This window comes from Ostrea edulis, chromosome 4 (assembly GCF_947568905.1).
Source record: "Ostrea edulis chromosome 4, xbOstEdul1.1, whole genome shotgun sequence".
Lineage (NCBI taxonomy): Eukaryota > Metazoa > Mollusca > Bivalvia > Ostreida > Ostreidae > Ostrea > Ostrea edulis.
Window position 1 is genome coordinate 86,627,420 of NC_079167.1, and position 12,325 is coordinate 86,639,744.

At 36.8% G+C, this 12,325-nt stretch overlaps 1 protein-coding gene across 2 annotated transcripts; it reads left to right on the plus strand.

Annotated features, from left to right (window-relative positions):
* Window positions 1-205: 205 nt before the first annotated feature.
* Window positions 206-6,022, plus strand: LOC125668095 (uncharacterized). Of its 2 annotated transcripts, none has more exons than XM_048901873.2 (4): window positions 206-1,038; window positions 1,913-2,080; window positions 3,532-3,675; window positions 4,337-6,022. In XM_048901873.2, exons 1-4 carry the CDS (start codon window positions 393-395, stop codon window positions 4,918-4,920), a joined length of 1,542 nt encoding a protein of 513 aa, XP_048757830.2. In that variant the 5' UTR covers window positions 206-392; the 3' UTR covers window positions 4,921-6,022. The 2 variants fall into 2 exon arrangements, with proteins under 2 accessions (XP_048757830.2, XP_048757831.2); XM_048901874.2 differs by having other exon boundaries at window positions 270-909.
* Window positions 6,023-12,325: the final 6,303 nt, after the last annotated feature.

The following is a 12,325-nucleotide window of genomic DNA, read 5'->3' on the forward strand; positions in this document are numbered from 1 at the left end:
TTATTGCACTCGGCTAAATTAAATCAGATTAGATTATTGAAATAGTCATTTTTAAAATACTGAAATTCACAAAGCGCTCTTCCTGTTCACGAATCGTGAAGTTGCTTTTAAATACCCCGGATGCGCTCCCCCGCCTAGTCAGTAGGTGGAATTACGTTTTCGCTCGTCTAGTGAAGCGTTTCCATTTTCAATAATATTTTGATACATTTGTTGTTATCCACTGAACCGAGAAACGCAGATGAAACAGATATTTCAAAAAATCTATTTACTTTCTGACGTTTGTTAAACATAGACTCCCCATCCAGGATATGGTTAAGATTATCGGTATTTACTGCTTATAAACGGCTACAAACTGCTGCATCACTGAAACTAACCACATCTGACCAGAGAACATGAAAGTGTCATACAGTGTGGTCCTTCTGTTGACCAGTACGAATGTAATTTATTGCTGCTTTATCAATCCTTGTAACTACAGCGAATATTGTAAAAATGGAGGAGAATGTGTCTTCTTGGACGACCAATGCACGGCTGTGTGTAAATGTACGAACGGATATACCGGAGAAAGATGCGACAGAAAGTTTAATGAGTCGGACTTTGATTGTAGATCTTGTCATGAAAATCAAACCTGCTTCCATTTAAACAATGCTTGGACTTGTGTGACCTTGTCAACTTCTACAGAGACCGTGGTCAATACAACTACAGAGACCGTGGTCAATACGCCTGTCCAGACCGCCGAGATTCCTCGTAACGTCTGCTCTGAGGACTACGTCAATAGAGAAGACAGTGAACGTTTCTGTCTGGGTTACAATTGTGTTTACGGGTGGTGTAACAAGAGTTACGAGGATGTCGGGGGCATACAGACACTGACCACTAAATGCGCCTGTGACCCCGGGGCCAGGGGTACTAAGTGTGAGTATCAGTGCTGTTTGGACTGTGGCCACGGTATCTGTCAGTATAGTGTCAGTGAGAAGGAACCGTTCTGTAACTGTGAGTCTGGATACACGGGGGGACGATGCACGGAACTCCAGCCCAGCACAGGTAGATATACTGGGTAGAAATGACCAAAATCTACCTTTTTATCTCCTTAATGATAAGATCAAATTCGATTTATTATGTCGGTGTATGCTTCTTTAGATATCGGGTGAATTTTAAAGCTTATTATCCAAATATATGTTGAAACACATTTGTTTTGTAATGGTAATAGTCCACAGTTGAGAAATATTATTGTATATGTCCAGGTGACTATATCTTTGTGTCTACATCCAGATGACTATATTTTTGTCTTTACATCCAGATGACTATATATTTTTGTGTCTACATTCAGATGACTATATTTTTGTGTCTACATTCAGATGACTATATTTTTGTGTCTACATTCAGATGACTATATTTTTGTGTCTACATTCAGATGACTATATTTTGTGTCTACATTCAGACGACTATATTTTTGTCTCTACATCCAGATGACTATATTTTTGTGTCTACATTCAGATGACTATATTTTTGTGTCTACATTCAGATGACTATATTTTTGTGTCTACATTCAGATGACTATATTTTTGTCTCTACATCCAGATGACTATATTTTTGTGTCTACATTCAGATGACTATATTTTTGTGTCTACATTCAGATGACTATATTTTTGTGTCTACATTCAGATGACTATATTTTTGTGTCTACATTCAGATGACTATATTTTTGTCTCTACATCCAGATGACTATATTTTTGTGTCTACATTCAGATGACTATATTTTTGTCTCTACATTCAGATGACTATATATTTTGTCTCTACATCCAGATGACTATATTTTTGTCTATCCATCCAGATGACTATATTTTTGTCTCTACATCCAGATGGCTATATTTTTGTCTCTACATCCAGATGACTAATTTTTTGTCTCTACATTCAGACACAGACATGTCGGATCCGATCTGGATCTGGTGGCTAGTCGGAGGCTGTGTCTTGGCTTTCTTCCTCCTCTTGGTATTGTTGATATTGGTACCGTATTGTCTCTGGAAGAAGCGAGTTCTGGTTGTAATGAAAGTGGCCTACTTTTTCCAGTCATACGAGGACAATGGTAAATCTATTTCTACAAAAAAGTAAAAATTAAAAAAAAAAGTCATTACATGTCAGCTATTTCACACATGAATTGAATATTTTTAAATTGGTCTTCACATCATATAGAACTAGTTACAATATAGAGAGCTATCGATCACATGTTCAAGTCTGAATTTTCTAACCTACAACAAGGTCTTTTTTTGGTAAAATTAAATTGCAACGCGATAAAAACACAACATATTGGCTGTGTGATGTAGTAAACTTTAAGCTTATATAAGTCATGCATGGAGAAATAGATGGTACAGCGCGCTTTAAAGGGTGAGATTCGGATCGGAAGAAACACGTTAGGTGCGTTACGATACCTTAAATGAATAAACACTCGATTCTATGGGTGTGTGTATTGAGGTCAAAAGCCCATGAATTGCGGAGTGCGTCATTCTATTATTTCGTGTTCAAGGTGTCAGATCAGGTAGAAATAATGATGTCACGACAAAATAGGGAAATACGTATCTAAAATGCTTTAAAAAACACGAATAGGATTACCCACAGTACAGCACCGGGTGTAAAGCTCAACACAACGCACTTCTCTTTACATATTGTGTATATTTTCTTTAATCTCTTTCTTTTCTCGCCAAATGATTTACATCAGAGAAAATTCACATTACTATAGAAACTATTGAAATATGAACTTTCCTGAAATAGTACAATATTTTCTTAATGCTGTTTGTATTTACTGTGTAAAACAGGGCGACCCAGAGGGCATGTCAATTATAAAAACCAACAGATAAAACTGGTGAAAAACGAAGTTAAGAGCATGCGATGTTAAAACATCATATAGAAACACCGGATATTGAGAAATTCCCGATAGTATCAAAAAGTGAATATGATATTATGTACTGATTTCGCCAATAAACGAATTGCACCAGAAACAGTAAATATTGACACTAACATTACATAAAACTTGCGAATGTGGATCTAATGATATGGATATGATTAAATGAATTGAAGCGGAAAATAACTTGAGGGGAATTTATTGTTTTTATGGCGTAGAGTACTGTCAACCAAATCACTCTCACGTCCTGACACTAAATGCTACATACAGATCAACTTAAATCATGCAGAGTAAAAAAGAAAGAGAGAGAGAGAGAGAGAGAGAGAGAGAGAGAGAGAGAGAGAGGATCGAAGGAGAGAGAGAACGAAGGATAGAACGAGAGAGAGGAAGAAAGGCAGAGAATAGAGAGAATGCGAGGAGACTGAAAGATAAAAATACAAAGGAGAGAGAGAGAGAGAGAGAGAGAGAGAGAGAGAGAGGCGAAAGAGAGATGTGAGAAACTATTATGTAACAATTACTCAGACCCCCATGTGCTTCCAATTTATAACTTGATCATCACCAAGAGAAACAGATTTTCTACCTCTTAATAATGCGTAATGATGTGTAATGATGTACGCTGTGCGGATCTTATATTTCAGACGACAAGGTCTGGGACGCCTTCGTCTCTTATAAGTCGGCGGGAGCAGATGAGGACTTCGTGATGAACAAACTCCAGCCTGTTCTGGAGGATCAGTTGGGTTTCCGTCTGTGTCTTCACTACCGGGACTTTGTCATAGGAGCAGGTAAGTGCATCCAGGTCTTTGTCATGATAGAAGGCAAGTACATCCGGGACATTGTCATAGTATCGGGTAAGTGCATCCGGGACATTGTCATAGTATCGGGTAAGTGCATCCGGGACATTGTCATAGTATCAGATAAGTACACCCGGGACATTGTCATAATAAGAGACAAATACATCCGGAAAATTGTACAGGTCTACATTGGCGCTAAGGTCAAGGTCTCTCGTTCTTTCCTCTCTCGTTCTCTCTCTCTCTCTCTCTCTCTCTCTCTCTCTCTCTCACACACACACACCAGTACCAGGCAAGTGCATTCATACAAAGTTATGAAAGCTGTGAACTTGTCATCGTTGTATCCACTAGTCTGTGTTTTGTTGATACATTATGTACCTGTAGTGTCTCTGTAATTTACAATTTCTGTATGTGTAGCTTCATCAGACCAATCGCGGCGATAAAAAGTTCCATTCGTCCCAACATAATGTTTTAGACAAGCATTTTACAACTTCTTTACTGCATCATTCAATTTTCCAATCAAAAAGGTTAAGTTTGTTTTATTTGTAACCATGAATTGGCGGTATAAGCTCAAGGTTGAAATTCTAGGATTCGTATCACAGTCTCTAAAACATTTGAATATGGCTACTAATAACGAGGTCTTTTGTACTTTTAGCAATATTTGAAAACATCATAGAGGCTATAAACAACAGTCGGAGAACAATACTGGTGTTATCTCCCCGCTTTCTGAGCAGTGAATGGACGCGTTACGAATACCAGGTGGCGCTGCAAGAAATGCTCAAAAAGAAACACCGCATAATCCCGATAATTCTGGAAGACATATCCGCCGTGGAAAACGTAGACGAGACCCTGAAACAGATCCTGTCTTCCATTACGTACATCAAGTGGCCGGAGAGTGAGAAGAAAGAGAAAAACTTCTGGAAAACTCTTCAACTCTCTCTTCCGAAGAAAAGAGTGGAATCAAGCTCGGGTTCGACCAGTACTGGGATCAGCTCTGTTGAACCTCCTAGTCCCACGGACAGTGTCCCAAGTGACTATTTTTCAACTGACCAAGTTATAAACGGTCAATCAAAGGTTCTCACGTCGGACATTAATGACGTCAATATAGACATTATCAGTAATTCGTTTTTCTCCAACAACATTGCATATATAAATAGCACCGAGAATGCTAAACCAAACGCTGTAAAAGTAATATCTGATGAGGTTTACAATTCTCAGTATCTAAGTGAAAGACTGTGATTTACAGGATTACGGTCGTCGTTAATGAGTTGAGTTTGTGATTGTCGTTAAGGATAGGGTTTGTGGCAATCGGATCATGCTCGTCATTTTCCGTAACCGGAAAAAAGACTCGGACGTGGATCGGCGCAAAGTTTGCATCGAATCCATGCATTTCTTCACCAGAAGCGCGCATGCGGATGAAGTTAAAAGGCTAGAACCGAATCCCTGTATAATGTGTTATTTAGATTTTCACCGGATTCAGTTTTGGTATCATTAACATCTTCTTCCCTCTAATACATAAACATATAAGTAGAAATTGATTGTGGTAGAACACCTTAGATGTATGACATCTTAGCTGCATTTTAAAAAAGCTCGCGTTTCATATTGTAACTTACGACTGTGACGTCATAGTTTCATTTGCGTACACATAGCAACCGACTCTGATGGCGTCAATCTGCATACGAGGTTTATTTGCAGTTAGGGAAATAACCGAGTAGTTACGATGGGTTTGTGATAGTTGGTTTGTGGTAGTCGTTAGGTCGAGTTATCATCCCTGTCACACAATGTTGCTTGAACAACCACTAGCTCAGCGGGAGAGAACTGACATAATTTTTTCACATTAAGGATATTATCTTAGTTACCTCGCTTTTCTTGACGAAATATAGTGAAATAATTACAGACGTGTTACATCACATGAAGATGATGGGCGTCTCAGATGGATTACAGAACCAGGATAGAAATGACCTACATAAAACTTGGACAATCAACATGATAATTCAAAGAATTTAATATGTAAATAAGATCTATGCTTAGTGTAGAGCATTTTTACCAATTAGTTGCAAAAACATTTAAAAGCAAGCTATCGTTCTTGTAATTGTGTTCAGTAGATCTATATTTGATGTAAGTATGAGTTAATCTAGAAATTATTGACTCAGGAGCATTAGTTACATGCGTAGGACACATACATCGATATACCATGCAAGGCATTTTGTGGAAGGTCTTTGAAATACCAATAGAATGTGACTGCCTTAAGGTAATTAAATTGTAATGCACGAGAATTAAAAGAACTGTGTGCTAATCTTATAGTAATTAAAAACTCCGAATTTGCTCTGTTTATCGAAAATTTGAAGCAAAAAATCATCGAAACAAAAATTCAAACCCGACGGGACTCGAACCCATTATCTACAGAATTGCAGTCCAAGTGTTTGATCTGCCGAGGCAACACGATTTTATACTGGTAGGGAGTGTTTTACTGATAGTTATTTGTGGAGAGCTTCATCTTGAAGTATCGTGACAAGATGGTATTCCTCCTTAAATGAAAGACAATGATGCACTGTTTAGTTTCAATCGTCATTGAAAGGCTTCATATCCTTGTGAATGCAACATGTACACATGTGTCGTAGACCGGTATATTTGGGTACTTGTATAAATGTGCTTCGTCTTCTTTGAATAACATTGGGCATTCCCTCTCCGTACATCCAAATGAAGCGCATTGTTGAGATAAAACTGAAGACCATGAGATCTCGTTTTGTCTCGTGACTGACAAACAATGGACTTTTCGTCAGTAACCTTAGTATGGGTTAGTCTGAGACTGAGTTGTGTGTGTATGGGTTAGTCTGAGTTGTGTTTGTATAGATTAGTCTGAGACTGAGTTGTGTTTGTATAGATTAGTCTGAGACTGAGTTGTGTTTGTATGGATTAGTCTGAGACTGAGTTGTGTTTGTATAGATTAGTCTGAGACTGAGTTGTGTTTGTATAGATTAGTCTGAGACTGAGTTGTGTTTGTATAGATTAGTCTGAGACTGAGTTGTGTTTGTATAGATTAGTCTGAGACTGAGTTGTGTTTGTATAGATTAGTCTGAGACTGAGTTGTGTTTGTATAGATTAGTCTGAGACTGAGTTGTGTTTGTATAGATTAGTCTGAGACTGAGTTGTGTGTGTATGGATTAGTCTGAGACTGAGTTGTGTTTATATGGGTTAGTCTGGGTTGTGTTTGTGTGGATTAATCTGAGTTGTGTTTGTATGGATTAGTCTGAGACTGAGTTGTGTTTGTATAGATTAGTCTGAGACTGAGTTGTGTTTGTATAGATTAGTCTGAGACTGAGTTGTGTTTGTATAGATTAGTCTGAGACTGAGTTGTGTTTGTATAGATTAGTCTGAGACTGAGTTGTGTTTGTATAGATTAGTCTGAGACTGAGTTGTGTTTGTATGGATTAGTCTGAGACTGAGTTGTGTTTATATAGATTAGTCTGAGACTGAGTTGTGTTTGTATAGATTAGTCTGAGACTGAGTTGTGTTTGTATGGATTAGTCTGGGTTGTGTTTGTGTGGATTAGTCTGACTTGTGTTTGTACGAGTTAGTCTGAGTCTGAGTTATGTTTGTATGAGTTAGTCTGAGTTATGTTTATATGGGTTAGTCTGAGTTATGTTTGTATGAGTTAGTCTGAGTTATGTTTATATGGGTTAGTCTGGGTTGTGTTTGTGTGGGTTAGTCTGAGTTATGTTTGTATGAGTTAGTCTGAGTTATGTTTATATGGGTTAGTCTGGGTTGTGTTTGTGTGGGTTAGTCTGAGTTATGTTTGTATGAGTTAGTCTGAGTTATGTTTATATGGGTTAGTCTGGGTTGTGTTTGTGTGGATTACTCTGAGTTGTGTTTGTACGAGTTAGACTGAGTTGTCTTTGTATGAATTAATCTGATTTGTCTTTGTATAGATTAGTCTGATTTAAAAAAAAATAGATTTTGAATAAAGAGATTAATATATTCATGATTTTCAGTAAAAAAAACAAACAAAAAAACAACAAACAAACAAACAAAAACCAAACAACCCCCCCCCCCCCAAACTCTGAGGTGTGGGGCATTTATAAATTTTATTTAGATGTTGATTGAATTTACTTGTGTTTTGCTACTTTTATTGGGTTTTGTTCTTTAAATCTTGATTGTTTACATCAGGTGTTAAACCTGTGATTTCTTCCATCGTTAACAAACTTATTTACTATTGAATTTCAATGCTAAACATCGACACAACGTGAATGATTGGATATATCTTTGAATGAGCATACAGACCAAATCTATCGTATCAATCCCAGATTGCTGTGTTTCACAAAATACAAACTTTATGTCGAAGGTGGTATTGCAAGTTTTTGGAATATCACGTTACATGCCTTGAACCAATAAAAACTATTGACACATTTAATTTGTTTGATAGTTCATGTTACAGAATTAGGCTGGTAAGAATAATACTGAGTACAACTACCCTCTTCATAGTCATAAATTGGACATTTTATGCCCCATCTATATTTCCAATCAATTTATTGCATTACCTCCTCAAAACGTGGTATGACTGTGGAAATGTAATCTCACGACGTATGTCTTTCTTACTTTCAACATTATGAGCCGTTTACTCTCTTTTGGCAAACCTCCAACAATAATTTTTGTGGACCCGTAGAAAACATTTTCAAGGGATTAAAACTTTTCCAAATTTTGGGAGAGGGCCTTGCCCTTAGACCTACAGGTCTACACAGACTAAAGACAGTAATAAAACAAACTGTTGCAATAAATCTAACAAACACTCCCGACATGTAAATATCCCTGTAAACACTAATGGGTCCCTAATAGTGTGAAGAAATGTAAATATCCCTGTAAACACTAATTGGTCCCTAATAGTGTGAAGAAATGTAAATATTCCTGTAAACACCAATGGGTCCCTAACATCCCTGTAAACACTAATGGGTCCCTAATAGTGTGAAGAAATGTAAATATCCCTGTAAACACTAATGGGTCCCTAATATCCCTGTAAACACTAATGGGCCCTTAATAGTGTGAAGAAATGTAAATATTCCTGTAAACATTAATGGTTCCCTGATATCCCTGTAAACACTAATGGGTTCCTAATAGTGTGAAGAAATGTAAATATACCTGTAAACACTAATGGGTCCCTAATATCCCTGTAAACACTAATGGGTCCCTAATAGTGTGAAGAAATGTAAATATCCCTGTAAACACTAATGGGTTCCTAATATCCCTGTAACACTAATGGGTTCCTAATAGTGTGAAGAAATGTAAATATCCCTGTAAACACCAATGGGTCCCTAATATCCCTGTAAACACTAATGGGTCCCTAATAGTGGGAAGAAATGTAAATATCCCTGTAAACACTAATGGGTCCCTAATATCCCTGTAACACTAATGGGTTCTTAATAGTGTGAAGAAATGTAAATATCCCTGTAAACACCAATGGGTACCTGATATCCCTGTAAACACTAATGGGTCCCTGATAGTGTGAAGAAATGTAAATATCCCTGTAAACACTAATGGGTCCCTAATAGTGTGAAGAAATGTAAATATCCCTGTAAACACTAATGAGTCCCTAATATCCCTGTAACACTAATGGGTTCCTAATAGTGTGAAGAAATGTAAATATCCCTGTAAACACCAATGGGTACTTGATATCCCTGTAAACACTAATGGGTCCCTGATAGTGTGAAGAAATGTAAATATCCCTGTAAACACTAATGGGTCGCTAATATCCCTGTAACACTAATGGGTTCCTAATAGTGTGAAGAAATGTAAATATCCCTGTAAACACTAATGGGTCGCTAATATCCCTGTAACACTAATGGGTCCCTAATAGTGTGAAGAAATGTAAATATCCCTGTAAACACTAATGGGTCCCTAATATCCCTGTAAACACTAATGGGTCCCTAATAGTGTGAAGAAATGTAAATATCCCTGTAAACACTAATGGGTCCCTAATATCCCTGTAACACTAATGGGTCCCTAATAGTGTGAAAAAATGTAAATATCCCTGTAAACACTAATGGGACCCTAATATCCCTGTAAACACTAATGGGCCCCTAATAGTGTGAAGAAATGTAAATATTCCTGTAAACACTAATGGGTCCCTAACATCCCTGTAAACACTAATGGGTTCCTAATAGTGTGAAGAAATGTAAATATCCCTGTAAACACTAATGGGTCCCTAATAGTGTGAAGAAATGTAAATATCCCTGTAAACACTAATGGGTCCCTAATATCCCTGTAAACACTAATGGGTTCCTAATAGTGTGAAGAAATGTAAATATCCCTGTAAACACTAATGGGTCCCTAATAGTGTGAAGAAATGTAAATATCCCTGTAACACTAATGGGTCCCTAATAGTGTGAAGAAATGTAAATATCCCTGTAAACACTAATGGGTCCCTAATATCCCTGTAAACACTAATGGGTTCCTAATAATGTGAAGAAATGTAAATATTCCTGTAAACATTAATGGTTCCCTTATATCCCTGTAAACACTAATGGGTTCCTAATAGTGTGAAGAAATGTAAATATCCCTGTAAACACCAATGGGTACCTGATATCCCTGTAAACACTAATGGGTCCCTGATAGTGTGAAGAAATGTAAATATCCCTGTAAACACTAATGGTTCCTTAATAGTGTGAAGAAATGTAAATATCCCTGTAAACACTAATGGGTCCCTAATATCCCTGTAAACACTAATGGGTCCCTAATAGTGTGAATAAATGTAAATATCCCTGTAAACACCAATGTGTCCCTAATATCCCTGTAACACTAATGGGTCCCTAATAGTGTGAAGAAATGTAAATATCCCTGTAAACACAAATGGGTCCCTAATATTCCTGTAAACACTAATGGGCCCCTAATATCCCTGTAAACACTAATGGGTCCCTAATATCCCCGTAAACACTAATGGGCCCCTAATAGTGTGAAGAAATGTAAATATCCCTGTAAACACTAATGGGTCCCTAACATCCCTGTGAACACTAATGAGTCCCTAATAATGTGAAGAAATGTAAATATCCATGTAAACACAAATGGGTACCTGATATCCCTGTAAACCCTAATGGGTCCCTAATAGTGTGAAGAAATGTAAATATCCCTGTAAACACTAAAGGGTACCTAATATCCCTGTAAACACTAATGGGTCCCTGATAGTGTGAAGAAATGTAAATATTCCTGTAAACACTAATGGGTCCCTAATAGTGTGAAAAAATGTAAATATCCCTGTAAACACTAATGGGTCCCTGATATCTCTGTAAACACTAATGGGTCCCTAATAGTGTGAAGAAATGTAAATATCCCTGTAAACACTAATGGGTCCCTAATAGTGTGAAGAAATATAAATATCCCTGTAAACACTAATGGGTCTCTAATATCCCTGTAAACACTAATGGGTCCCTAATAATGTGACGATGACCCTTTAAAATACATCCCGTCTCTATACTCTCATCTCTTAAACAAGAGATGTTTGTAAAACACATATCCCCCCATGGTGCAAAATTGAAAAGGGTTATACACACACATAATTTAATTGATAGTAGTTTCATCAATTCAAAATATTAAGCAGACAATATCTTCCTATGTCAAGAGTGGATTCACCATGTGACTCAAAATCAATAGGAATCATCTACTCCTATGTTGTACCAGTGTACCAAGTTTGGTGTCAATCAAGCAAATACTTCTTAAAATATAAGAGACAATATATTACTAGTTCAACCATTGACCTTTGACCATGTGACCTCAAATTCAATAGGGGTCATCTTCTCCCAAAGATATACCAGTTTACCAAGTTTGATGTCTGTCAAGTAAAGGGTTCTCAAGATATTGAGCGGACAGTATATTACTATATCCAAAGTAGATTGACACTTAACCTTTTACATTTTGACCTGAAAACAATAGGAGTCCTCTTCTACTCATAACAAACCCACAAATGAAATATCATTATCATCAAGTGAATGGTTCTCAAGATATTGAGCGGACAACATGTAGTATATCGACCGACGGGTGCAAACCAATATGCCCCTCTTCTTTGAAAAAGTAGGGGGGGGGGGCATAAATATACATTTTATACAAATACTTAATGATTTTCAACAAATCATAAGAAAATACACATATTATACAAATACTCGGGATTTTCACCATGTCATTAGAAAATACACATTTTATACAAATACTAATGATTTTCAACAAATCATTAAAAATACACATTTTATACAAATACTTATGGTTTTTAACAAATCATTAGGTACAACAGAACGATAAAATGTATTTATTTTTCCTGATGCATTTGAGTTATGACAAACCAGCTGTTGCAATTGTCTTGGAGCTCCGTTGTAAAATAACAGATAACGAAGTCACTTTAATGATGATAGAATAATTGATAACACCGTAATGATGATTAATTAGAGAAGACATTATTTCCATTCCAAATTCACACTAATCACGTTTACGTCTACTCGATACGCGATGGCGCTGTTTTGTGAAGTAATTTTCTTTCTTTTTGAAAATAAAACAAAACACACAGACACCCCCCCCCCCTTAAAAAAACAAAACAAAACCCTACCCTTTAAAACTGAGAATTGTGCTATTCAGTTATGAACACTATGTTTCAATTTCGTTTATAAAA